Below are 26,251 nucleotides of genomic sequence, written 5' to 3' on the forward strand. Positions count from 1 at the left end.
CATTTTTCAGGACTAAGGGACAGGTTCATCTCAATGCATTTGGTTAGGACTTTTCCCAGATTGGACAATGCTTCCTGGAAGTTGGCCCCATAAGGAGTAAAGTCATCCATATAGATTTCCACTACATCATGGACCAGCTCCGAGAAGATGCTTAAGACAGCTCTCTGGAAGGTAGCAGGAGCATTGCATAGCCCAAAGGGAAGGACTCGGTAGGCAAAGGTGCCCCAAGGACAAGTGAAGGTGGTCTTATATTGGTCTTCCGGGCTGATTTGGATTTGGTTGTACCCGCTAAACCCATCCAGGAAAGAGAAGAACTTCTTTCCTGCCAGTCCATCCAACACTTGATCTATGAAAGGTAGAGGGAAATGGTCTTTCTTGGTAGCTTTGTTCAATTCTCGGTAGTCCACACAGATTCTCCATTTCCCATTTTTCTTGGGAACCAACACCAGAGGGGACACCCACTCACTATCTGAGATGGGGTAGATGAATCCGGCATCCAACAGTTTTTGCAATTCTTCCTTGACAATGTCCTTAAGGGCTGGATTCATTCTCCTCTGGGGTTGCCTAACCGGCTTACAATCCTCTTTGATGTATATGTGATGGGTACAGACCGAAGGATGGACTCCTTTCATCTCCTTATAGCTCCAAGCAAAAGCATCTAGGTGACTGGCCAACAGGCTACACAGCTCCTTTTCCTGGGAAGGAGATAGGGAGGAGCTAATCTTTAACATTCTCTCAGGGCCGAACTCCACATTCTTGACTCTGGGAGTGACAAGGTTGGTTGTACAAAGATCCACTAAGGTGCTAGCTTGGGCATCCTCCACCAATTTCTCTAAGGATAGTGCACTGGAAGGTGGATTCTAGATCAAGGTCTCGATCAAGTCATCCTCGGTTGGGGGGTCTCTTCTAGTGGTATCTAAGGTGCACAGAGGTGCTGAGTACACCTCATCTTCCTCTCCTTCCTCTAACCAGAGTGGTAAGTCATGCTCTAAGGAGGGTTGGGCAGGAGGGTATAGGACTAGCTGTTTGGACATAGGACCATTTTTGATGGTCATATTTCCTACACGGCAGCTTATGTAAGCATCTGCAGTGGCTAACCAAGGCCTTCCCAAAATGAGAGGATATCCAGTAAGCTTTGCCTTGGGTTACAGAACCAAGAAATCTGCAGGGTATTCCCAAGAGTCGATAGAGACCAAGACATCCTCCACAATCCCTTCGGGAGTCACAGTGGAGCGATCTGCTAATTGCAGTACTGTCGAGGTCTTCCTCAAGGAACCCTGAAGATTGAGTTTGAGCATGGTGTCCCTGGTCATCACATTAATGGAAACCTCTAGATCAATCAAGGTGTGAGGTATGATGGTGCCAGTGATGTGGACATCTACTACAGGACTTCCAGGATCTAGGTACTTTGGGCAGATGACTTGTCCTAACATAAGGTCAGACAGTTGTCCTATGACATTGATGGTTGAAGCATCTTTCTTCCGCCTGCCTGGGTGTTTGAAACACTTTTCCTTAACCAGTTTGTTGTATATTGGCACATCCTTGATGGCTTGGAGAAGTGGTATTTTTACACACAACTACTTGAGCTCACCCAGAAGCTCATCCTCCTCTGGGTTGGGTTGTGTGGTGGCTGTCAGTCTCTCAGGAAAGGGTGGAATAGCCTTTGGTTCACTTTCCTGTTTATCTTCCTCATCCTCTGGGGAAGGAGGTTGGCGATCTGGAAGAGTCTTGCCAGATCGAAGATTGATCTCCTGGATCTCCACAGCATAGGTGGGGCATGATGTTTCCCCAGTGTACACCTGCTGGGCCTGTCTATTGTTGGGGTTCGGGTTCGGTTGAGCAGGCATTTGAGGTTGCCTTGGAGGAGCAGGAGGTAATGGCTGAGGTTGAACTGGTGGTGGAGGCAAAATGGCGGGAGGAGTATTGTACTGGGGCATCCACCCCGACTGAGGTGCATTCCACTGAGGCTGTGGCTGGGCATGTGAATGATATGAATGAGGAGTAGGTTGAGTAGGGTACTGAGGTGGGTAAGACCATGGAGGAGGCATGGACCAAGAAGGATGAGCAGGGGGACCCTAGGAAGGCATAGGTGTCGATTGGTTGGGGCTGTAATAAGCTTGAGGTGCCCCTTGCATTCCCTGCTGATAAGGTCTAGATCCTTGTGGCCTCCTTTGGTTGAGGTAATAGAGAGGTTCAGTGGGAGCTTCTGTCCCTTGGTACATGGCTTTAAATCCAGGTAAGGTTGGACGTTGGTTTGTGGGATGGTCCTCCTCACAAATGAAACACACTTCAACCGAATGCAATGGGCATTCGTTCTTAGGGTATCTCCTTGTGCACCTAGGGCAGAAGACAGCCGAGGCTCTCTCAGCTTCTTCTTTCTTCTGCTGGATCCTGAATGTGTCCAGCTGCATGGCAATGGTCTGTCTCACCTCACTCTTGAGATCTTCTAATTGATTTGCAAGCTCATGTTTGGAGAAAGGGACACTAGTTGAGAGGAGGTTTCCTCTACCTCGTTTCTGAGCTGCCCTGGAGTGGTTTCTAAACACAGTCTTGTTGTCCTCATAAGGCAGTTGGTAAATGTCCCCCCCAGCTAACATGTGAAGGGTATCTAAGAGGTCTTCAGGGACTCCTCAGAGCAGGACCAACTTGAGGGATTCAGGGTCAAGTGTGCACCTGGCCCGCTTATAGCTAAGTTGGAACCTCTCCTCCTAATCCTCTAAGGACTCATCATTTCTCATGGTCATCCGAAAGATTTCTCCCTTGGTTTCCTTGGACCTACAGTAATCCCTGTACTTGGTATTGAAAGCTTGCTGCATCTGAGCCCAAGTTGTGATACTATTCCCAGGTAAGCCCATGAACCAGCGTAATGCTGCATCCTTAAGAGTTGAAGGGAAGAGTTTCAGCTTTTGCTCATCTTCAGTATAGTCATAGGTTCTACAAAGGACAACAAACTCAAACAGGAAGGTATCAGGATCTTCAGTAGTCAGTCCATGGAAGTGAGGTAAGGTGGAGGGGCTAATGTTCTTCATTTTCATCTCTCCATTGGTCTCTCGGATGGGGAAGGCACCTTCTATTCTTTCATCTTCTCTTCTATTGTCAGCCATAGCTTCAGATGGAGTGGTCTCTAACTCTTCTTCTACTATAGGATCTTCGTATATCTCGGGATGTTCACCTATAGGTTCTTCTGGATCACTGTCACCAAATAAGAGAGAAGGGTGACTCAGTGATGTGGTGGGGGTGTTGGGTAGGAATTTGCCTGATTTATCTCGGTTTCTTCGAGGCATGAAATGGAAAGGACTTTCTTTTTTTGATTGCTTTTGCTTTTTTCTTCTTTGGTACCTGCAAAACTGAAACAGATTGATCTACAACTAACTATAAAGATGCAGAATTAAACTGAAAGCAGGAAAGAACTAATCTACTTTGCTCAAATGAAATTGCAGGAATGGAAATGCTAGTCTACGCTTGCAAAATTGAAACACTAGTCTACGCTTGCAGAAATGAAATGCTAGTCTATGAAAGCAAGAAATGCTAATCTATGAAAGCAGGAAATGCTAATCTATGAAAGCAGGAAATGTCTATGCTACTTTTGCAGAATGGAAATGAAATAAACTACTTAGCAGAAGGCAAGAGTAAGAAAATAGAAGAAAAGCAACAATTACTAATACTCTGACGCTTCCCCGGCAACGGCGCCAAAAAAGATGGTGGGCTCCAGTATTGTAGCAATAATGCTACAACTCCTGGAGCTTCCTATCTCTAATTTTATCAACCCGGTAGTTCGTACAAACTTGGAAGTGACGGTGTTGTATGCACAAGTACTAGCTCTTGTCGCAGCTGTCACTTGGTCAGCTGGCACAAGTCCGCTAGGGCTCAAGCCAACTTCTATATGTCCTCAGAAGAAGCTTTCTAAATGATGGACGAAGGCTATCTCAAAGGAAATTGATCTACTTTGCAAACATGAACTGAAAGCCAACCAAAACATGAAACCCTAGTAAACCCTAATTTGACTAGCTTGACCTCTATGATGCGATAGTGAAAGTGCAAATGTCTAAAAAGGATGCCATTACTTCTAATGATGTGAAATGCATGAACTCAAACTACTTCCATTAAAAAGAACATTGTTTTTGTATTTTTGCTTAAGTGGATGGAGTGATTACGGTTTTGTTTCTTATTAGGGTTTGGTTGTGCAGAGGTGGTGCGAAGGGAGAGAAAGCTTGGGAAAGGTCAAGAGGGCTAGGAGAGGTCCCAGAGGGTCCCCAGCATCAGTCCACAGAAGTCTACAACGTTCAGGTGCTCGGCAACCAAGTTTGCAGGCTTCTACAGGATGTCTGCAGGGGATCCTACAGGAAACTAAGGAATTCTACAGGAAATCTGCTAACTTCTACAGGATGTGCTATGGTTGGAGTTTTGGATGATGGTGAAGTGATGGAACGGTATGGGTGGATAGGTAAGGTGGAGATGGAGCTTGTGACGGCTCAGGGGCAGAGAAATAAGATGGAGAGAGAGTGCACGGAGTTGGTTGGTGACTAGAAGGATGGAAGCAACGAAAGGTCAAAAAGATGGAGCTACGTGGGCAATGGAAGAGTTGGGAGGTGAACGAGCTGAACGGAGGTCGAGTAGGTGGATTTAGGCGTGGTTAAGAAGAAGAAGAAGGAAGTGGAATGATATTGAGCAGTGTAAATAAAACAAATTACTTATGTCTTGTACCAAAAACGAGAATCCATTAACCTGTGCTACCTGTGCTATTAAACCAATGAACAACAATGTAAATCATGAAGAAAAGTCGTGCATGGAATTGTAATGAAGAAGTATGGCTCAAGAGCAAAATGCATGGAAGGATCCACGATTAAAACGACTGTGTTGCAGCTTGCATGAAAGTAGAAAAAGACTGCGTTTTTTTTGGTGGTTGGTATAGACTGCACCCCAATCCCTAAACAGAGATGGCAATGAAGGCACTAACAACCTTTTCTTGGAGCTCCAGTGAATTACAAACCTCCTATTCTGATCTAAGCAACTGAAAGTGATTTAACCATAAGCTAATCCTACTCAATCTTATTAAAGAAATCAAATCAGCAGACTGTGTTCTTGAAATGCATATCAAAACAAGGAAACAAAGTGCTGGAAAGAAAGGCAAATAACACTACAAAAAGAGGAGATCTATTGCTCTCAGGTTGGGCCCTAACCTGAGAGCTATAGCTCCCTTAAAAGCTCAGAATTAGATCCAAATCTGCTTGCCTTTATTCATAATCAAAAGTCTAATGTCATGCCAAAACTGGCTTACAAAAACAAACACCGAGCTGTGCTCAGAAATTACAATATCAGTCCAAAAGTTCAAAAAGCTCCTAACAAAGGCTACATCCTTCATATTTATACAAAATGAAGATCAAGCTGGCTTCCTCCATTTGTGGAGCTTGGCTGTCCAACTGAAAGTCAAACTGCTGTAAAACTGCTGATCCTGTAGAACGTGTTGGCTGCCTTTAAGCTCGGTGGGGAGAGCTGTTGGAGCTCGGAGTTAGTGAAAATCACGAGGAAGGTCATCAAGACCGTGGACAACCTCCCCATGAACCCGCAATGTCACCTTTGCTGTCTCCTTGTCTCCTTTTGCGTGGTCTTTTGCTCTCTTTAGTGCCAAAAACCTGAAATCATCATGTATTAGCCACATAGATATAATGCCTGCCCTTCTTCCTACAAACAACACGAATATACTAAGAAATGAATGCATAAGTGGTAAAAGATGAATGGTTGAGCAAGGTAAGTAGGCCAATATGAGCCCAAATTGTACCAAAAATTGGGGCTCATCACCATCCATGGCTTCCAGAGGCCATCCACCTCAACCCATCAACAGTGACTCCACTTCACGGTTGAACATCACAAAACCATCATCAGATTGGTCTCTATCCAAGCCTTCTAGGGCTTCTAGAACATTTGTTCAAACCAAGGCTTCTAGGACTAGTAACTCAACCCATACCTGTAGCCAGACTTCCAGAGTGTTTGTCCAACCAAGGCTTCAAGGACTAGTAACTCAACCCACCAAGGACTTCCAAAGTGTTTGTCCAACCAAGGCTTTAACAACTTGTAACTCAACCCAAGCTAAGGAAACATGAGAACCAACAAAAATGAAACAAGGAAATAAACCCACAATCTCCATGGCTATCCAGGAAATGGCAAGCCTAGGCAATCCACTGTCAATCCCAACAATCCTCCATGCCAGTGATAGATCATGACCAATAATCCACATGCATGCCAAAACTAGTGAGGAAAACATACATGCAACTTGGTACCTACAAGCAAATCCCATTGTAGCTGTTGATCTTGATGTCCTCTTGTGCTTTCCTACTCTTCCTTTGCCTTCTTGCTCCAAAATCCAAGTATGCCACACCCCCAAGAGTGCTCCAAGAAAACTCTATGTATCCAAGAGTATGAGAGAGAGAGCGAGAGAGAGAGAATAACGAGAGAGCTCCAAAACTGCCTCTGACAAAAGGTTACCAACTGATCCTCAGAAGCCTTTTTATGAATGAAGCCTCTATTTTCTTAGGCTAGTGAAACTGGTTAAATGTGGGAGGGGTGGTTATAATATCTCTGCGTGTTGATTTTAATTTGTATTTCATTTCGTTCCCGTCTTAAATATGGATCACTCCCTCAACAAACCTTCCCTCAACCACAACAACTTATGGTTCTTCATAAGTGCTTCCTTACCAAGGAGTTGCAGCTAACAAATAGCAAATGGGGAACCATAAGACCCACTAAAGCTACTTCTCAACCTAGAACTAATAATGTAGACTTGGAGGCATCCCTTCCATTTCTAGTGCCACAATGTCACTAGAACTTCACCATTGAAGGAACCTAGAATTACTTACCCATATATGTCACTAGACATCACCTTTGATTGGAATACCATCACCAAGCATGATTCCCATCTTCTACCTCATTTCATACATGGGTTATTGTTAAAGGTTGTATGCTTTATTGAAGTATTATAGATGATGGGGCATCTTCCTATACAATGTCCTCCTTGTCTTGGGAACAAGTCTTTTACTCTTGTTCCATTAACGAACGAGTTAGGAGCATTTGATAATAGATTCTATTTATGCCTTGTGTATCGTACCTAATCTCCCTATCTAGTTAGGTTGTAAGACTATTTTGGTTAATGTAATTTTCATGTCATGCTCTATGCATTACAATCTCCTCCTTGGTTGGGATTATGTCTATGGCATGAATGTTGTTGTGTCTTCACTCTTTCGAGTCATGATCTTCCCCCATGAGGGATGCATCATCTACATTGATCAAATCTATTACTGTGATCCCCTTTCACATGTTTCTTAGGAAAAAAACTCACCTCCTATTGCTTTGATCAAGCGCATGCACTATGTGCACATTGCCACTAGCATTGCAACATTAATTCCCATTAGATGTGAGCCCATGGATATAGAATCACCTCCTCATTACTTCAACCTAGAGACTGGGATGATTCATTCACCCTTGGGGGTATCCACCCATATTCCCTACCCAAATCCTCAAAGCAACCATGATCTCTAAGCCACGTCCTTCCTTGATGATGAGGAATGTAGACAAGGATGCTTTAGATGACGATGAAGTAACTAGGAAGGAAACATATAGTCTACAAGAGCCACTAGTGGAGGGTGGTCTATAGTTAGGTTTTCTCCCAACTTACAAGATTACGTTATTATCAAAATCCATCTAAGTTAAGCTCAAATCTCATGGCTCTCAAATAGGCAAGTAGTAAGCTAAGTGTAAAATTACAAAATTCATTCCACTTGGTTTTTTCCTTATTGTCTTATAATTCTCAAACTTGGGGGGTTGCAAAGCGAAAGATTTGAATGGAGGGATTTTGTCCTAGTTCCTTTGATAAATTTCTTTGGAACCAATAAAATTTTATTTAACTTGATCTAATTAGTTTACTGTAATAAGACATAATTAAAATTTCATTGAAAAAAGTATTCATAAAAGTATTTCTTTACTTATTGTGTAACGAATACAAACTACATCTCATTATGAATATTAATTGTACAGATCCTCGATGGGGGTGAGAAACATAGTAACAAACCCAACACGTGGAGGATGATGCTAGAAACTTGGCTGATGATGCAGGGGCCGACAAACCCGACCTCTCATGATGATCTTCGTACAGGGGATGTTAATGTTGGGCGTGCCAACCATCCATCAACCTTGATGGGAGAGGAAGCGGATGAGCAACGTGGGTATTTGGAAGGTGGCGAATATATGTTTTGGTAAATATTGTGGCTATGTGGTGGGGTGATGGTCAAGACTAGAGCTCGAGTTGCAGAGAGCACTCCTGTGTTTGGCATCTTGTATGGGACTGGCGCTGATTCCGCCATCGGTGCCTTTTCCTTAGCATTGGGGATATTGAATTGGTTGCTTTCTTTCCTTGTGGGTGGCTGTTGGCTTCTCGAAGAAGGCTAAGGGTTCGACTCACTACAACTGAGGTGACTGGTGAGCTTAGAAGTGGGTGGTCGGGTATTCGAGCTTTTGGCTCTCTTCTGGCTCTTCAGGGTTGTTAGTTTTATCCCTTAAGTATCCATATAGGTCTCTTGTGGCGGGGAGGGGTTAGCTCACAGGGTGTTTGGTTAGATTTTTGTCTACGGGGTGTTGATGTCTGCAATTCATCGGTTAATAATCTCCTTGTTGGTCTGGGTTCTTTGTGTCTGGTACTTACCATAGTCGGAGCTAATAGTCTCCTCGTCGGTTTGGGGCCTTGGCGTCCGATAGTTACCATTGTCGGACTGGGTATTGCTCTTATTATGGGGTTGGGAGGCTGCCCTAGAGTCATAATTCGGGGTGGGATAATCTTTGTGTGCTTGTTTCATCTTTTCCTGGAGAAGGTAGTACTGTTGTGATGCGCCTGGAGCCATGCAACGCTCGCTCCCTCCCTCCGACCAAACGAATTTCTACCAAGCCGGGAGGGCGGGGCTCTTATTTGTAGGTGGCAATGGTAGCAAACACATCTCCATCCTCTAGTCGGGGCAGTCGCACTGCTGGTAGAGTGGGCTGGGCAACTTTTGGGGGTCATGGGGGACGTGGTGGTTCGATGTCTGGTCGTGGTGGTTCTTCAGCCGATCATGGAGGGAGCAACCCGCAGACTTCGAAGTGGGGTGGGGGGTCGCGATGAAGGGGAACTGGTAGCCGAGGGACAATGTGACGACCTGGGCGTGGAGGCATGGCAGAACAACATTGTTGTCTGGATACCTGTCGGGATTTGATTCAATCTCTGCTGGAACGTTTGGAAACTTCGGAGAGGGTGCGACAGGAAGAACATGTCGCACTCATTACCACTTTAAACAAGATGCATTACTTCTAGTGTCATGTTCGGGAACGGATCATGGTGGTCTGGCGTGGCCAGAATTTGATATCAGAGAAAGTGGAGAAGTTGGAGTCATGGATGACGCACTTTGAGGAGCATGTCCAATGCTCCTTCCGCCCTCCTCCTCCTCCTCTAGGGACTGCTCCAGATAATCCTGCCTCAATTACTTCAGATGACTGATCATGGTTACAAGTGTTTTACATGTTTTCTAGTGCTTTTGGCCTCCTAAGTTATGGACTATGTCTCTAACTATTCTTTTGTTTCTTTGTCATATGCTGATCGCAATAGTCAACAAACCTAGTCAGGATGAGATTACCTCCATTTTGAAACTAATATACTCCTTTTTTTACTAAATAAATAGAACTTTGACTTAAAAAAAATATTATTTATACAAAATTTTTATGTAAAATTTTAAAAAAATTATAAAATTATAAGAATAATTTTCAAAATAAAAACTTATAAATCCAAAATGAAAAATAATAAAAACCTTCCCTGTAAAAAAAAATAAAAATGGCATCACTCCCATATAAGTGAATCTGCATAAATTTATATTAAAATATGAAAAAAAATTCACATTTAAGAATTTCATTCTTAATTATTTTCAATGATTTCAAGGTTAAGTGCATGATAAATGGAAAATAAATAGTTTGAAACATAATATTCATAAAATGAAAAAAGAAAAGAAAATAAGAGCATGTAAGATTTTAGAAGTCCATGGGAAAAGTAAATACAAGTAAAAGGGACTCCTTTGAAGGCCGAGAATTTAAATTCGAACATCAGAAAACACCCCAAAAAAAACTCAAACATTTCACTTTTTTATGTGCGGCACCGCAATTAGCTTGCAGTGTTATCTGACAAAGCCCCTGGCAACAGTAACATCACATTTCAAATCTATTAATTTTTATTCATTTAATAAATCACATGAAATCTAAGCATGGTTTTTTTACTCATAATAACTATTTTGAATTTGAATTCCCCCCACAATTTCAATTGCCTAGTGCTTCCAGAATCAAACCAGCTATCAGAGTCTCTTGCGCAAAGGCACACATCAACACAACCAAGCATGCAATCATAAATTGGCATTCTATAGTCTGCAGACAGAGCTTGTGAGCTTTTGAAGTTCTCGGCTGTACTACTGGTGTGTGCAGGTCTAAAAGCATGCCAAAGGGTGGAAAAAAACGAAGGGCTATCCGGAAGAAGAAGGATAAAGTGCTACATGCTCAGACATCAGGTACCGCAGGTATGTCTATGGTTTCTGTGATTATGAACATATTATTTGAATGTTGGTGTGTGATATTATCAGTTGGGTTAGGGTGGTATGTGATGATCTCAGTTGGGTTTGGGTCAGTGCATGCTGTGTTTTTTTTAAGCTTGTGTTTTGATATGGACATGATTATGTAAAGTCTGGATCCTTGATGCTATTACAGGCAAAGATGAGTCCTATACTTGTCAACAGCTTGAAGAAGATTCTTGTAGTCCTAAAACACCTGTTCTAACAAGTGAAGGGGATGGGAAAGATGGTGGATCTCCCACTTCTCAGGCAGATGGATTTGCATTTTCTCAGGGGATAGAACATACAAATGGGTCTTTAGGGAACCTTGAAATCCATAACTTTTCTGAATATCAGAGAGAGGGTATTGGGAATTTGGATGTGTTAGTGAGGGCATCTGATAGTCATAGAACCCTCCAACCACCACAGAAGCAAGATGAACATAGCAAGGATCCCTTTTTGGATTGGTCCGCAGCAGATGCTGTCAAAATATCCAACCAATCCAAAGATGGATTTGGGGTTAAAAGTGGAAACACTTTGGAGGGTAGGCACTTTGCTGATGGGAGCATACAAAACTTGGGGTTCTATGGATTGCATGGATTACAAACAGACGAGGTTACAGATTCAGAAGGATCAGAAAGACTACCCACAAAGTATGAGTCCACCACAAATTTTAACGAGGGCTTTTCCACAAGCTCATCTGAGGTATCAGTGACATTTTTGGATAGTTTTGGTAAGCTAGAATCTGCTATGCAATATGGGGTTGAAGATTGCCAATTCTCTAAGGAACAAAATGCACATCGAAAGGATCCTGTAGAAATTTCTGATGCAGCTGCTGTTGAAGGAGGCAACCCATGCAAAGTTGAATCCGGGGACAAAAAAATGGAAAAGTCTACCAATCCTACAGAAGGGACACATTATAACAATGGATCAACTAAGAATTGGGAGTCCAGTAAAATTTGTCTTTCCCAGGGAGAGAGTCTAACATCTTCAGACATGGGGATACCCCATAAATTTCTTGTTCCTCAAGCAGATGATCTTAAATGTTCAGAAAGTTTAGAAATGTCATCAGAGAAGGATAAATCCACCTGGGATTTTAACAAGGTCTTTACTGTGAGCTCATCCCAAGTAGGGATCAATTATGTCAGTCCTGGGAAATTAGAACGTGCTGCCCAAGATGGGAATGGAGTGCTCCAAGTCCCATATGAGCAAAACGAATGTGGAAGGGATACAATTTTGAGCAATCTCAGACCAGACGCCGTTGAAACAAGCAACCGTTTGGAAGATGAAATTATTGACAGGAGTAAACATAATTTCCTTGGTGTTTTCAAAGGGGTAGAACATGAGAATAGTTTCCAAGAGAAGGTGGGAACCTGTGAAATTCCTACTTTTGCAAACAATCTTTTACCTTCCGAAAGGTTAAGAAATGCAGACAACTGCGAATGTAATTCTGTCACTCCATGTCATGTCATTCCTTCACAAACGCCAGAAAGGGCACCAAATGAAAGGATGTTGGATTGTGAATTCCCTAGGGGATTTTGTATGCCTATTAAAGGGATATGTATGAGCTCATCTCAAACTTTAATGGATCCAGACAGTCCTTTGAAGTTTGAATCTGCTACGGCAGGTGAGCATGAAGACTTCCAACCCCTGCCGGAGCATGATGGACTTAGAAAATATACTATTTTGGATATTTCTGAATCTAAGCATGTTGAAAGGTTGCAAAATGCAATTTATTTTGAGCCTAATATCGTTATTCCTTCAGAAAGATTAGAAAGCAAACCAAAGGAGAAATTATCCATCTCTGAAATTTCTAGGGGTGCTTGTGTGACCTCCAAAGGGGTCTGTACAAATTCATTTCAAGCATCTCTTAGTTTAAAGAATGTTGAGAACTTGGGATCTGCTATGCCAGGCTGGCATGAAGGCCCCCCTCTCCTTGAGGAGCAATACGGACACAGAAAGGATGTCATTTTGGACAGTTCTGGACCCAGTGTTGTTGAAGCAAACAATCAATCCAAAGATGAAACTATGGAAAATGTTGAAAGTGGGGGCACTTTAACTGATATGCCAAAAGAAAATCCTACCTTCGAAGGGTTAGTTGTGTCATTGCCTGCTACTGTACCAACTGTTGATGTAGCTACTCCAGTGATTCTTCCTGATTTGGGGTCTAAGGAGTCCTCCCTTGTTGTAACTCAAGATGCTCAAGCTGTTCTAAAAGAAAAAGAGCAAGGTGGGAACCCTAGAGCAATCTCTGAAGAGCATACCCCACGGACAGATTTGGCAAAGCTTAATGGGGAAGGAGAGGCCATTCATTTGAAGACTAGTTTGCCTGAGGAGACAAAGACAGGACATAAGGTTTGTATCTGCAATTGTGAAAGTCATTGATAAGGTCATATTCTCTACTTAGGTCTGGACTGTGTAGTCTCTCACACACACATATTGTATACAATATAGTAACTTTGTTCAAGGTCGTGTAGCTTAAATGGTTGCCTGTCTGTGTTTTTCCAGTAGGTTAGATTACTGTAGGTGTTCACAGTAGTGTGGTCAACAGTTAAACTAGTTAAATCATCTGATTGGGTTTGAAGCAGAGAGATTTGTTTTTTTTTTTCATATAAATTTAGATGGATTAAAATTTAAAAAATAATAGAAAGATATTTGTCATTCACACTGTTGGGCTTAATGGCTTGTATATGCTATCGGGGAAAAACATCTTTTCTTTGTGTATAATAGATGATTGTTACTTTTATAAGATTTTGCAGAAGTCCATGATTTGCATATCTTGCTGAAATCATGAGCAAAGACCTACTGATTCCTGACATTGCTTGCTTTATTTTCAGGAGAATGACTTGGTTCTTCAAAGAAGGGAGAAGCTACAAACCTCGTGGTTGGGTTTTTGTGGCATGCTAGAGTTTTTTTTTGGTTCTCAGAACTGAACTGTTACGATCCTATGGGTTCTTATATGCACCTTGCATACGCCCAAATATAGTATCGTTAGCTTGCAGTATTATTTTCAGGTCCTCTGTAATCGTTATAATAACGTAGATTTAAGGCAAATGTCTGAATAAGCACGTGGCTAGTCTCTTTGTTATAGGCAGCGGTGTCGAAACTTCCAAGCCATGGCCCTTTCACTGTAATCATAGGCCTATAGTGGAATGCATATATGTGAATGATTTTCTTTTTAAAGTCGAGTATAAGAGTGTTTTATTCTTAAGACTCAAGTTTATATGGACATCAAATAAGAGCGGAATCTCCAATTTTTGCCTTCATATATGTACTTGTGTTACTTCTTGTTGATAATAATGTGCAGCAGCAAATGTTATATCATTATTAATTGTTCACAAATCTGCATACACAGATATCTTTGTATAGATAAATGGTTATTAACTAGCGTTGAACACAGCAAAATTGGATATGGCAAACTTACTGTACCTGGTTATGGCTACTTCTGTTATAGTTATCGTGAAGTAACAAAGTAGATTGGTTGCTAAAGCCCATGTAGAAATGGATATGCTGGAAAAGGACTTCAGAGAAATTGCATCCGGAGACTTGAGGTGGATTATGAAATAGTGGTATTTAGATGCACCCATTACCTTGTACTTTCGACATCTAAGAAAATTTTGTTCCATACCTCAGACAAGACACGATACTAGCTCTAAGAAGCTATATAATAGGTAGAGGACTTAGTTGTGTCACAAATACATTAGAGTAATAAGCATTGCAGTTTTTTTGTTTGTTTGAAGATTTAGGGGAATCAGTAACTGGTCAGAATTTTGTGGGTGAGGTCTAGGTTTAAATTTGACTGGTTGTTATTATAAGTCTTAGGACAATGTCAATAGTCTGTAAGCCAATGCCTAATATAAAACTTATAATTTGGCAAGAGTCAAGACATCCAAAAACACACTGCCAGGGTCTGATTTTGAGGTGACTGAACATCTACCTTGTAACCTTATCACAATGGGCCAAATGTCTCATTGAAATTGCAGCCTTTGATATATAGACTAGAAAATTAATAGAAACAACTAGGCAGTTCGGCAAAGGCAATAAGGAAAATCTACCTTTTTTGAAGGAAAATTACAAGGAGAGAGGAGAATGATGGATGATAGCCTCCAAAAGAGGGGAAGGCTAGAGGCCAGTACTTAGAGCAATCCAAGAGCAAACGTGATCAAACTAGGTGTAAGCTCCACGGGTAACCAAGGATTCTAGAGGGTTTCATGATTATGACATGTAAAATATTTGTGGCTATGTTATTTGATTGCTAAAGCATAATGCTAAGGTGCTATGCATTGTTAGATAAGTGTGTTGCTAACAAGTAGAACAAAGATACAAAACCATAGGTATGCCAATAAAGTTCAACTTATCTTATAATTTCCTACCATTGTACATGTATATTACTACTTCATGGTGAAACATCCTTGGGTCCAAGACACATCCCTTGTATCCCTTGCATTTTGGGAACGAGATGCCCGGAGATTTCCCTTGGTCATCCCTGATTCATCTGGATTTGGGATGCCCCTTGTCTTGAGGGGCTGTTTGTAATAACCCATTTATGAAGTATGTGTAATGCTTCTTTGTAAATATGCTTAAATATTAAACTAGTACGTTTTGCGATAGCATCCCAATTTTGTAAAGTGGATGCCCAAGGTCAAGGCCTTGCTAGAAAAGGATGCAATGGTATGTGTTAAAATGGTTCTTGTATTTTGCACTTTCCTAAATTAATGGGATATAAACTTAAGATTGTAATGAGATGCAAATAAAACGATAAGTATACTTGATTGCCTTAGTACAAGGGGCATATGGGATCAACTTCTAAATAGCATATACCTATTTACCAACATTTGTTTGGGAAGAAAGTGTACGGGGAAAGAAAATGATGTAAGAGGCAAATACCACCTCAAAGATAACCTAGACATGAACACTAATTCTTTATCAACCTTCTTTCTTATATCATAACCATTTTAAGATTAGAAAGTGGGAACACATAGAGTGGTTACATGTATTTGCATGTGAAGGGTTCTTGCTAGAAATAAGGTCTATGAACAATCACATTTTTGTCTATGTCATAGTTGCAGCTTTGGCTTTCTCATCATTTTGCAGTATGACCTAGTTGTTTATCTATGTCTATGAGGGTACGGCAATGCGAGATGGAAATAAGAAGCTTTCTCTTGCAAATTTGTCAACCCCTTGATCTAGTGAGGAAGCTAGCAAGAAGACTTTTATTAGCAAGTAGGCTAGCAAACTCTTGGTAGTTTGGCAATAGTGTGCTTTTGCTGTTGAAGTTTTGTGCTATTATAGCTTACCCTGATTTAGTGTGGAGACTAGCGTGGGTTTCACTGTTATAAAGGAGGGTAGTAATAGTTTTATGTTTATTCATTATTGGGGTTTGTGAGAGCCATTCCTATGCTTGTAGTTTACTTATATCATTGTTCAGTCTTGGGGTGACATTTAAGTAGGACTGCTTATGGCTAGTTAGTGAATTTGTTCTTTTTGGCTTTCTTCCAATAAAAAGATAATATCAGATGCATAGTTTCTTATGGTTTTGAAAGAATGAGTTGTATTTCTTTGAACCAATTTTTCCCTGTTATCATCTTGCATGAGTTAGATTATGGTTGGTTTTATATGCATCACTTGGAATTCACATGGTTGTTTAATCTACAAAGTCATTTATAAGTAGTTGCATAAGACCACACATTTGAAGATTTATAGGAATTAAATAATAAACTCAAAGTGAAAGAGGAGGAACTATCACTCGGGGTTTCACTGGTTGGTTAAGCGGGGGTGGTGATATTATGCCCACCAAGGTTTAATTTGCCTAAACATGTGGCATGTTTAATACTATGAAATAACGGGGTCATCATGGTTGCTTGGGTTGGGTATGACATTTGCCAGAAAGTGCTAAAGGGCATCCCATTTAGAGAAGAGTAGTTTCATCAATCTGTCAAGTGAAGGTGTTTGAAGTTATACTAGCATAGATCCATTTTAACTTTGGATTTATCATGTGTTGGGGGAGATCAAATCCTTGTGTTGTCATGTTTTTTCAATCTAAAAAATGTTTTTACCTTAAGGGACTTGATTTCTATTTGTGGATGATGACTTTGGAGTTTAGATAGATCTAGGTTGGCTCTCTCTCTCTCTCTCTCCACACACACACACACACATGCCATGTGACAACTCCATTTTGAGCATTGAAGGATTTGCATATCTCCTTGTGAATAACACATCGTTGAAATTTTTGAACCATGAGAAACTTTTCACTTTCAATTGTGATATATAGATGGACATTGATTTTTTCTAATCGCTGACATTGAATTTTTTTTTGTTATTAATGCTTTATTAAATATCACATGTTAACTCCATGTTGAGCATTGGAATTATTATACCTCTCTTTCATATTTGGATGTAGAAAGCACATTACTACACACATACACATAAGTTGATATGAAAATATTTTACTTAAGGTAGACATTGAAATATTTTATTTATGTTTAAAATTGGGGTATTTTTTTTAAATGCCACATGCCAACTCCATGTTGAGCATGGAAGGAATTACAAATCTTCCTCATATTGAGTTGTAGAAAGCATCTCTCAACACAACAAGGTGATATTCAAGAGTGGTTTAGGTGCTTTGGTCTTAGGATGGAGAAATTTGCTTATTGTTAGGCTCTTCGTCATTACTGAAGCCTTAAGCTGCTGAAATGAGGTTTTATTAAGCTCTATTGAAGAGATCAATTGTTGTGAAATCTTCTTGCCAATGGAGTCATTGGTTGAAAATCTCTATTATGACAAAATTATTTTGCTTAGGTTGATTGTATAGCTGGTCCAATGTCGAGTTAACTTGTTGCTAAAGGTTGTTTTTGGCTTGTTAAATCTAGAAGGCGTCAAAAGAAATTGTTGTAGAAAGTATGTTTGCTAGAGTGATAGGTTGAGAAAATTATTGCAATTGGAGTACCAACTCCCCACATAAAGATTCTCCTTGTTCCTCACCTATATTAATTTACAAGTAGTTGAAGACAACCTCCAAAACAAGTTGGGAAGCTCCAAATAATGGAGTACTAATTGCAAATTTGTAGAAGACATAGAAAGATGTAGATGTATTCATATGCATGAGTAAGAACGCAATGGAATCCTTGCTTCAAAGAAAATATAACTAAACATTCTCCCATCCCTTGTTCATTATTGGCCTTGAAAGAAATTCAATAGAGAAGAGCCCTTGAGTTGGCTTGTACTACAATGAAGTACCACCATGAGGCCTTCAAATAGTGCTCAAAATTTGTAGAACAAGTAAACCAAATCGGAGGAAGTGCACATGAACTTTAAGTGGCACGGAAAACCTCAATATCAAGAGATATAGACATATGGAGCAAATATTGCTTAGTGAATTGGATAAAACCACAAGGAATCTGTGAGCAAAATAACATTGGCGTAGAAAATAATGAATCGCTACTTGGAAGTTGGGAAACACCTCCATATAGCTAGCCTTGTTATGCATACTAGATTTTGCATTGAGTTGGGGATGCACCAAGTGGTTTCTTGCACAAAACGTAAGGTGTCTGCCTTTGAAATCTAATAGTTGCTATAAGCTACCATTTTCCATTGATATATTCTCTACGCAAATATGATATGTACAGATAAGCTCACGCACAATGAAGTGCTATCAACCAATGAGATGCTAATGCAAGAGCATCTAGTTGAATGTTTAGCTCAAGTAGCATACATGATTGTTGATGAGGAGCGAAAAAAGAGAGAGGTAGATTTGGAGGTGAAAATAAAGTGTTTGCATGTAAATGAAACAAAAGGTACATATTATCATACACATGTGAAGACAAGTTGTTTGGTCCATGGAAGAAAATAGAAGGTTAGGAGTAGGAAGTTGTATAGGTGATTACGTGGTAATAAAATCATACCCAATAAGGTTGCAACAAAATTGTTGTAAGAAGAAATTTGAAGTGGTTGAGGTCCTTGAAATCCTAACAAGTGATAAAGCTAAGAAACAAGGAGATTGGGTTTGTCTTGAGACTGATCTCAAGGAGAGGGAGATTGGTTATTGTGAGAAAGAAAATTTTGTTTGCAAGTAGTGTCGCAAAGAGAAAACATGATAAGTTTGTAAGGTGGGCAAAGGATAAGAGGAAGATTGACTTAAGTGATTAGATGCCATAGGTAGAGGAATATGAAGGATTCTTCTTTTTCATCAAAGTTGTTAATTGTGGAGGTAAGAGAAGAGACTTGAAGTTATAGACAACATGTTAATGCACAAAGGGTACAAAGTCCATAGAAGAAATTAAGTTGGTGAGTAAAGATTGAAAAGATAGAAACATTGAGATGTTTCTAGGCAAATTTGTATGTAATCTGCTTATGGAATAATGATAATGAGTAGATCCTATTGAGTATTCTATTATAATGTATCTTATTTCTTTTACGTGTGAATTGCAATTCAATATCTTATTTTTCACTACATTTATCTTATGAGGTGTGAATTCAAGGGTACAAACATCAAGTTAGGACTTGTTACCACTCCAAATTGCATTTGCCAATATATAGTTTTAGAGGTAAAATGTTTACCATGTGCATGTGTAATGATGTCGGAACATCCTTGGGAATCATGCAATTTGACATCAACCAAAAAAGAAATACAAAAATTCTTATTATGTATCTTAGTTTTAACTTGTTTTTCAATATTGTTTCAATGTCTTTGTGTGTGACCACGAGAGATTGAACAAGGTAAATGAAGGATTTAGCCTTTGTCTTCGGATTTTTTTGGAGCTATCCCAATGCCACCAAGAAGTTCACACTAGTTTCAATAACATTAGTAGATAGCCTTTTTATTAAGGATTTCCTATGGTGGCCCCAAACACCACTAGGGTGTTCACACCTAATTCTCGATGACAATAGTAGACATTGCCTTCATTTTGGGGGTGTTTTGGGCTGATCCCAAATTTTAGTAGGGAAGGTCCAAAAGCTCTTGGTGACATTGAATCACTTTTGCATGCCTTGGGGGGAAGTATTGGAAGACTCCAAGAAACTTTTGACTACACTATTAGGAATTTATGTGACTTCACCATCCTTCAACCAATTAAGGTGGTCACATGTCAAGTAATGTGCGACCAAGAACTTAAGAGGAGACTAAATTGCTAACTCATCTATGTTAATAATCAACTAGGGTTCAAGCATTTAATAAGGACTTGTTTGGAACAAAGGTGGCTTGAAATGTAAGCATAGGCAATGTTAGACCTTTGGCCACCTTAATAAACACAAGCATTAAATAATAAATTTGATTGGTTGAAATTCTAATTGAACTTGTAGTGATGAAACAATTGAGTGGTTAAACTCTAGAATAATCGTTCATGTTCTCAAGTTTATGTATAAATGATGAACCTAGAGACAAAGAAGGGGCTTTTGGCCTCTCCAAGCTATAGTGTGTGTCACATATCCAATCCCTCAAACTCTATTAGGAAGGTGGAGTAATCAAATTTTCCTTTTAATTGTCTTTCTCACCATGATTCTAATCCATAATTGATCTCATTGATGTATTCCACTTTTTAAGAGCGTACCAACAATTATATTCTTATTCAATTTCAAACTCTAATCAAGAAGTTATGGCCTCTCAAAGATCTTGGCCTTGTCCTCTTGATGATGTCATCTTGTGTATGTGACACTTCAATCTACGTGGCGTTGTACAAGGACATGCCAAAGTTCATACATACATTTTCTAGGTTTTATGTTTTTCAAGGTTATTACCTCTCTTTGATGTATCACACTAGCTTAATTTTCCTACTATATAAATTCTCACACTTGGAAAATTTAGCCAATGTGACATATCACATCCCCAAATTCTACTTTATTGCGCCAAACAAATCTTCCATGGTGTTACATGTCGCATCCCATAGTTTTTCCTCATGTGACAAGGCTTATTGCATCCATGAAGATTTTCTCTAGTGCAAAATGTCACACCATAATTTTTTATGGTGTGATGTATCACACTAGAGAAAGTTTTCTTCCATGCAATAAAGGAACCTATTCCTCCTTTCCGTGTATCACACCTCAAAATTTTATGGCATGATATGTTGCATTGTGCTATATTTTCTTCCATGTAACATTGAACCTTCTCCCTCGTCCTCCTTTCTTTCCTTCTTCTCCATTTCGGAGGCACAATTCTAAGAAGAAGAAGGAAGGGAAGAAAGGAGGAGGAGGAAGTTCGAACATCACATAAAACAAAGTTTGGTTCTATGCAATGTACCGTGGCGTAAAATTTTGTGGCACAATGTATTGCAAGTAGAAAACTTTTCTTGTAATGAGATAAGGGAGGTAGATTCCTTTATTAAGAGGAAGACAATTTTCTTAGGTGCAATATGTCACACCATAAAAGTTTATGGTGTGACACATTGCATTGGAGAAAATCTTCAAGGACACGCTAAGCCTTGTCACATGAGGGAAAATTGTGGGATGTTAGATGTTGTCGCACAGAATACTTGTTTGGCATGATAAAGTAGAATTTGGAGATGTGGTGTGTCACACAAGATAAATTTTTCAGACACGACATGCTATATTGTAAGAAAATTAGGATGGTGCAATATGATGAAGATATTTAATTGACTTAAAAACATGAAACTTAGACAATGTTTGTATGACCTTTGATGTGTCCTTCTATGATGCCATGTAGGCAAGATGACACCATTAGGAGGAGAAGGACAAGATATTTGAAAGGCCATAACTCCTTGCTTAGAGCTTGAAATTGAATAAGAATGCAATCATTGGAAATATATTGAGGAGCAGAATACATCGGTGAGATCAAAATTAGATTAAAATCAGGTTAAAAAAGATGACTAAGAGGAAAAATTGATTGCTCCACCTTCCTAATAAAATTTTTGGTTTGGGTTTGTGACAAATGGTATAAAAATTACGGTTCAAACATTATACTACTATGGGATATGGATCAAAATTGTGTTGTAATAGAAACATGTGAGCTCAGTAAAACAAATTAAAAACAAATTAAATGTTATTATTAAACAAGACTAACAAGTTAGTTTGCTTATTCTTGCATAGAGAGAAAAAGTGAGAAGTCAAGATTCAAAGTGAATAATGTTGGGGAAGTGTTTGCCATAGAAGGATCATCACACTTTTGGGCGGCTAACTCAAATAAAGGGAGAAATCTTTAGACTCCCCTAGACATGAAAAATACAATGAGGAATCTATAGATAGAACTCTAGGGTTGTAGAGTAGATAATGAGAGTCTAATCCAAGCTTAAGAAAATTAGAATGGGGTAAATCATGTTTTTCCATAGAGATTATTTAAGATTAAAAAAAAATTACATTAGGGACCAAATGTGAGTAAATGTAGGAAAGGGTTTGTCCATCAACTAAAGATTTTGTAAACCAAGCCATTTGCAACCAGTAGAATTTAAGTATTGACGTTGATGGATTGAGGCTAGTCCAATTAATTGAATCCACATATAAGTTCCCTTGTGGCTATCTCTTTATCACAACCCACATTGATTCATGTGACCAAGGGTTGGGGCTAAAAGACCCAAATCCTCAAATTTCCAAACTTAATCCCCAATTTTCTAAGGAAAATGTAGGTTTTTGATAAAGTTTTCTATATTAATCCAAGGGATTGAAATGACTCCAACAAGGGAAAAACATATCTAGAAGACTCCTGAAGCTACAAAGGACTTCTCCAATCAGGAAGGCATCCAAAATCCTTCATCTCACAACCATTTACTAAGCCTTTCTTTGAAGGAGTCAAAGGAAGCCACTGTTCACAATTTCCCCCCAATTTAGGCCTTCAAGGCTTCTTAACCCATACATGGATACCTTTCAACTGATCAATTGTACAACTAGGGATATAACATAGCTATTTAATCCCATAGTTGGCTTAACAAAGGCCATTTACAATTACTGAAAGGTTACACAAACCCACTTCATGTTGTTTAGTCAAGTTTCTATTGGTTCAACAATTATTTAGTGAACTCTTTAACACTTTTACACTAGAAATTTTGTGAAGGGTATATCTTTTAAGTCCTCACTTCACAATAAAGATTGTTATTCTTGCATCTATGTCCCCATCATTAATAGTATCCTTTAATCACATATTAGATAATTCAAAGGTTCTCTAGTCTATCTAAAGTAAACGAAGCTCCCTGGGTTGAAACTCACTAATAACCCTACACCACTAAACAACCATCATGGTTGTCCAAGAAGATGAGGGGATGGCATCCTTTGCCTTCTTAGGCATAACATCTTAGTTGATAAAGGCCTATAATAGCCATAAACATTAGTAATAACTTGGACTAAAGATATATGAGCCCCATGTTGTGATTATGAATAACATATCAAAAAAGCACATTAAGATCCACAAGAAGGCATATGATTATCACACAGTCATCACAACTAGATTTTCCACTTCATACCAAGATTAGGTATCACATAGATCAAAATGTCCATTCAGTAGGAAAACACATAACTATACACATTTATCAATCATAATTTCCATTTCAATGATATGATTTACATCACATATTTTAAGTCCATAAGGGAACTTATCTTATCAAGATCAAATGCTACCTACAACTAATGAAGGTGACCCATATTCAACCCTACCATAGGTTCAATTTCCTATTCTATCCTTTACAGCTAGCCACCCTTGAGCTAGACCACGAATCCATGACAAAAGATCTCACTCAACATTACAGGGTGGATTTATGAGGACCATTCTCCTTCATCAAGTCAAACTCATTAATTTCTCTTGAAATCCCACTAAGACCAGAGTCTACCCAACATCCATGGGTTCTTTATCAACCATTTTTCATAGAAAGCACCTAGAGGAAATTCTCTCGTAGAATATTAATGGTGTAAAGATGAAGGCCATTATCCTTCATCCACACATAAATTAATATACTATCTTTCAACCTATTGAGCTAGGGCTTATTATCTTTCACAGTGTTGCCACACTGGGCTAAGTAGCACAAAGGGAGCTCTTCTCTAATCCAACAACACCTCAATATTTCCCTTCTCTAAGTTATTTTGGTGCATATATCCAATAAAATTTCTCAACAATTCCTTCTAGCCCTATAACTCAACTTAAATACTTCCATACTATCTTCTCTCACCAAAGTAGGTGAATCACCCTTTACACATAGGTTTCTATTTCTCAGTACCATCATGTGTTTCTATTTCCTTTTCGAATGAGAGCCTCCTCTTCCCATGCTCGTGGATTGCACATGATCTTCTATCTCTTGCACACTTCTCTTCTATCTCTTGCACCTCCATGAGTGATGGTCTCAATTCTCTCTTCTCGTTCATGGGTTTATTCTTTGATGCATTTTCATGTCAGATCTCCCATAATAGTAAGATCAAAAGATTTTGATTAGACTCCATGAGTCTTTGAATGGTAATCTAATCATACCTTGGATAATATAGTTGGACTACAACCCAACTACTTCCATAAATATGGAAGTTACTACCACATCGTTCCCATTAGCTATTTTCTTGGAAAAGTTTGAAAATTTTAGACTATATAAATAGTTGGCTCAACCAAATAATTTATTGGTAAGTATTAATTCCTTAAATCCCTTTTGTTGGCTTCCCTTCCATCTCATTTCTTCTCGTGGTTTCTATGAAGGCTCCACCTCTTCATCAATTGTTATTAAAATACAATTACAATTATTCTAGTTCTTTTAACCTATTTACATTTACATGTCCATATAGACATCATTAACATGATTAATTACAGTGACACCATATTTGGGGGTTAGTGATGTGACATATTTATTGCTATAATTTGAATAGGCTTGGGTTCTACCTATCATGCAAGTGATGTGTCATTTGATGAGGTGGACTGTGTAGTCAAGGCCATGACATGTGTTCTTTGGCCGATCCTTGGCATAAATATCGAATGCAATATTAACAATGGTGAAAATGAATGGGGTGAAGGGGGGTTTATAACTCGAAAATGACCATTTTGTGTTTTAAAGACCCTTTATAAAAATTAAAATAGTCACATTAATTGTCAAATAAATGTTTCACAAGGAAAAATCTTTTAATAAATGCAATAAATGATCAGTGGCAAGGAGATTTTTTCTAAAATATAATGCGTCACACAAAATAAAATATCTTCATGTGAGATATAACATTCTAGAAAAGATTGGTTATGTGATGACCACATTGAGAAATATTTGGTTGTGCAATATATCACATGAAAGAAAAAAACGTCATGTGATGTGTCACAAACTTGAAAAGATTGAAAATACATGATTATGGCAAGGGTTTTCTGATGCAATATATTGCACAAATAATAAATATTTGTGTCACATGTAGCGTGCAAAGAAAGTTTGAGTTTTTTGATGAGGCTCATCAATAGGTAAATTATATGGGCCTCAATGCCACTCTTCAGCTTATTAAAATCAACCTTTCTCACATTTCTTTACATATTTTATTATATTTTTCTTAGTGAGGAGGGTAAAGGTGAGATGTTATATCATGTGGCCTAATGTGCATTAGTTGCAGGATTTGGAGTAGTTTTTGGCTAATTTAAGTGTAGGAACTCGAAGTGGACAAGCAATAGGGGTTTTAGGATATTGGATCTCCCTCCTGAACTCCTCAATCACTCGAAGATTCCTCCACAAGATCTCATCAACTCGGAGTTACAAGCAGCCAAGCCCACTGAGTTCATTGGTAGCCAAGCCACTGATAGTTGAAGACAAGTTAATCTTGAGTTTGGGAGCCAAGCCTCCCTAATTTTAAGGAAGATGTTGGTAGCTTCAATTGTATAAATAAGAAGGCCTAGGGCCTCATTAGGATTCATCTTTTTATGGTAGCCAAGAGGAAATTTTGAGTTTAAGATATTGTGACTGTTATTCTCATTTTATTTTTGACATTTTGGTGATAATGAAAAGGGTTCCTTTGATCCATCACTGAGTTGACTTAGAGGGCTGAAGGTCTTGGGTTAGGGCCCAACCCTAGCAGGAGAGGTTCGTCTTATTTTTGTACATGTATCCTTAGATTAGAATCATAGATTAGTTGCTGAAATTATTTCTATTTTATTTAATTTGTAAGTATTTGAATGATTGGTTAGTTTTTCTTTCATTAGTTGGAGAAATAGATCAGTGTTATAGTAGGGAAAGAAAATACTTCAGAAAAACTTGTGACAGTGGCCTCATGCCCATCTCCCTCATGGGATCATGGTTTGAAGACCCCACTCTCACAGTCCAAAAAACAGAGTTATCTTTTGATTATTGCATAACTTAAGGTTTCTTGTTGAGTAGGTCATTGTTCATGATTCATTAGAAGCACTTTCAATTATCATTTTGGTTTCTTAAGCTTGTTGTAGATTAGAGAGCATTCCATTCCATAGAGTTGATCCACTAGCCATCAAGAAATCAATTTTCTTAAATTCAACTCATCTTTTCCATATTTACATAAAGTTGTGTATAAATGAAGAAAGGAAAGTGTGTTGTTGTAGGAGTTGTTGATTTGTAGGGAGAAATAATTCCACCAACCTCATCTAAGTCCTCTCCACCTCTTGCCAAACCCTACCAACCATCAATTCGAATTTTTGTTTTGTAGGCCACCGTGGACAACCACCTTGAGCAAATCCAACCATCCTGAAGAGTTGGGCTGATCCTTGGGTAGTGTGCACCTTTCCCACACCTTAT

General features: G+C 39.1%; 1 protein-coding gene across 2 annotated transcripts; it reads left to right on the forward strand.

Moving 5' to 3' along the window:
- The first annotated feature begins 10,298 nt into the window (after positions 1-10,298).
- LOC149140225 (uncharacterized) lies at positions 10,299-13,867 on the forward strand. Of its 2 annotated transcripts, none has more exons than XM_089448098.1 (3): positions 10,299-10,568; positions 10,765-12,962; positions 13,445-13,867. In XM_089448098.1, exons 1-3 carry the CDS (start codon positions 10,496-10,498, stop codon positions 13,538-13,540), a joined length of 2,367 nt encoding a protein of 788 aa, XP_089304224.1. In that variant the 5' UTR covers positions 10,299-10,495; the 3' UTR covers positions 13,541-13,867. The 2 variants fall into 2 exon arrangements, with proteins under 2 accessions (XP_089304224.1, XP_089304223.1); XM_089448097.1 differs by having other exon boundaries at positions 10,301-10,577.
- Positions 13,868-26,251: the final 12,384 nt, after the last annotated feature.

Source organism: Pinus tabuliformis, chromosome X, assembly GCF_031772625.1.
Source record: "Pinus tabuliformis cultivar Carrire ecotype Pingquan chromosome X, CPIR1, whole genome shotgun sequence".
Taxonomy (NCBI): Eukaryota; Viridiplantae; Streptophyta; class Pinopsida; order Pinales; family Pinaceae; genus Pinus; species Pinus tabuliformis.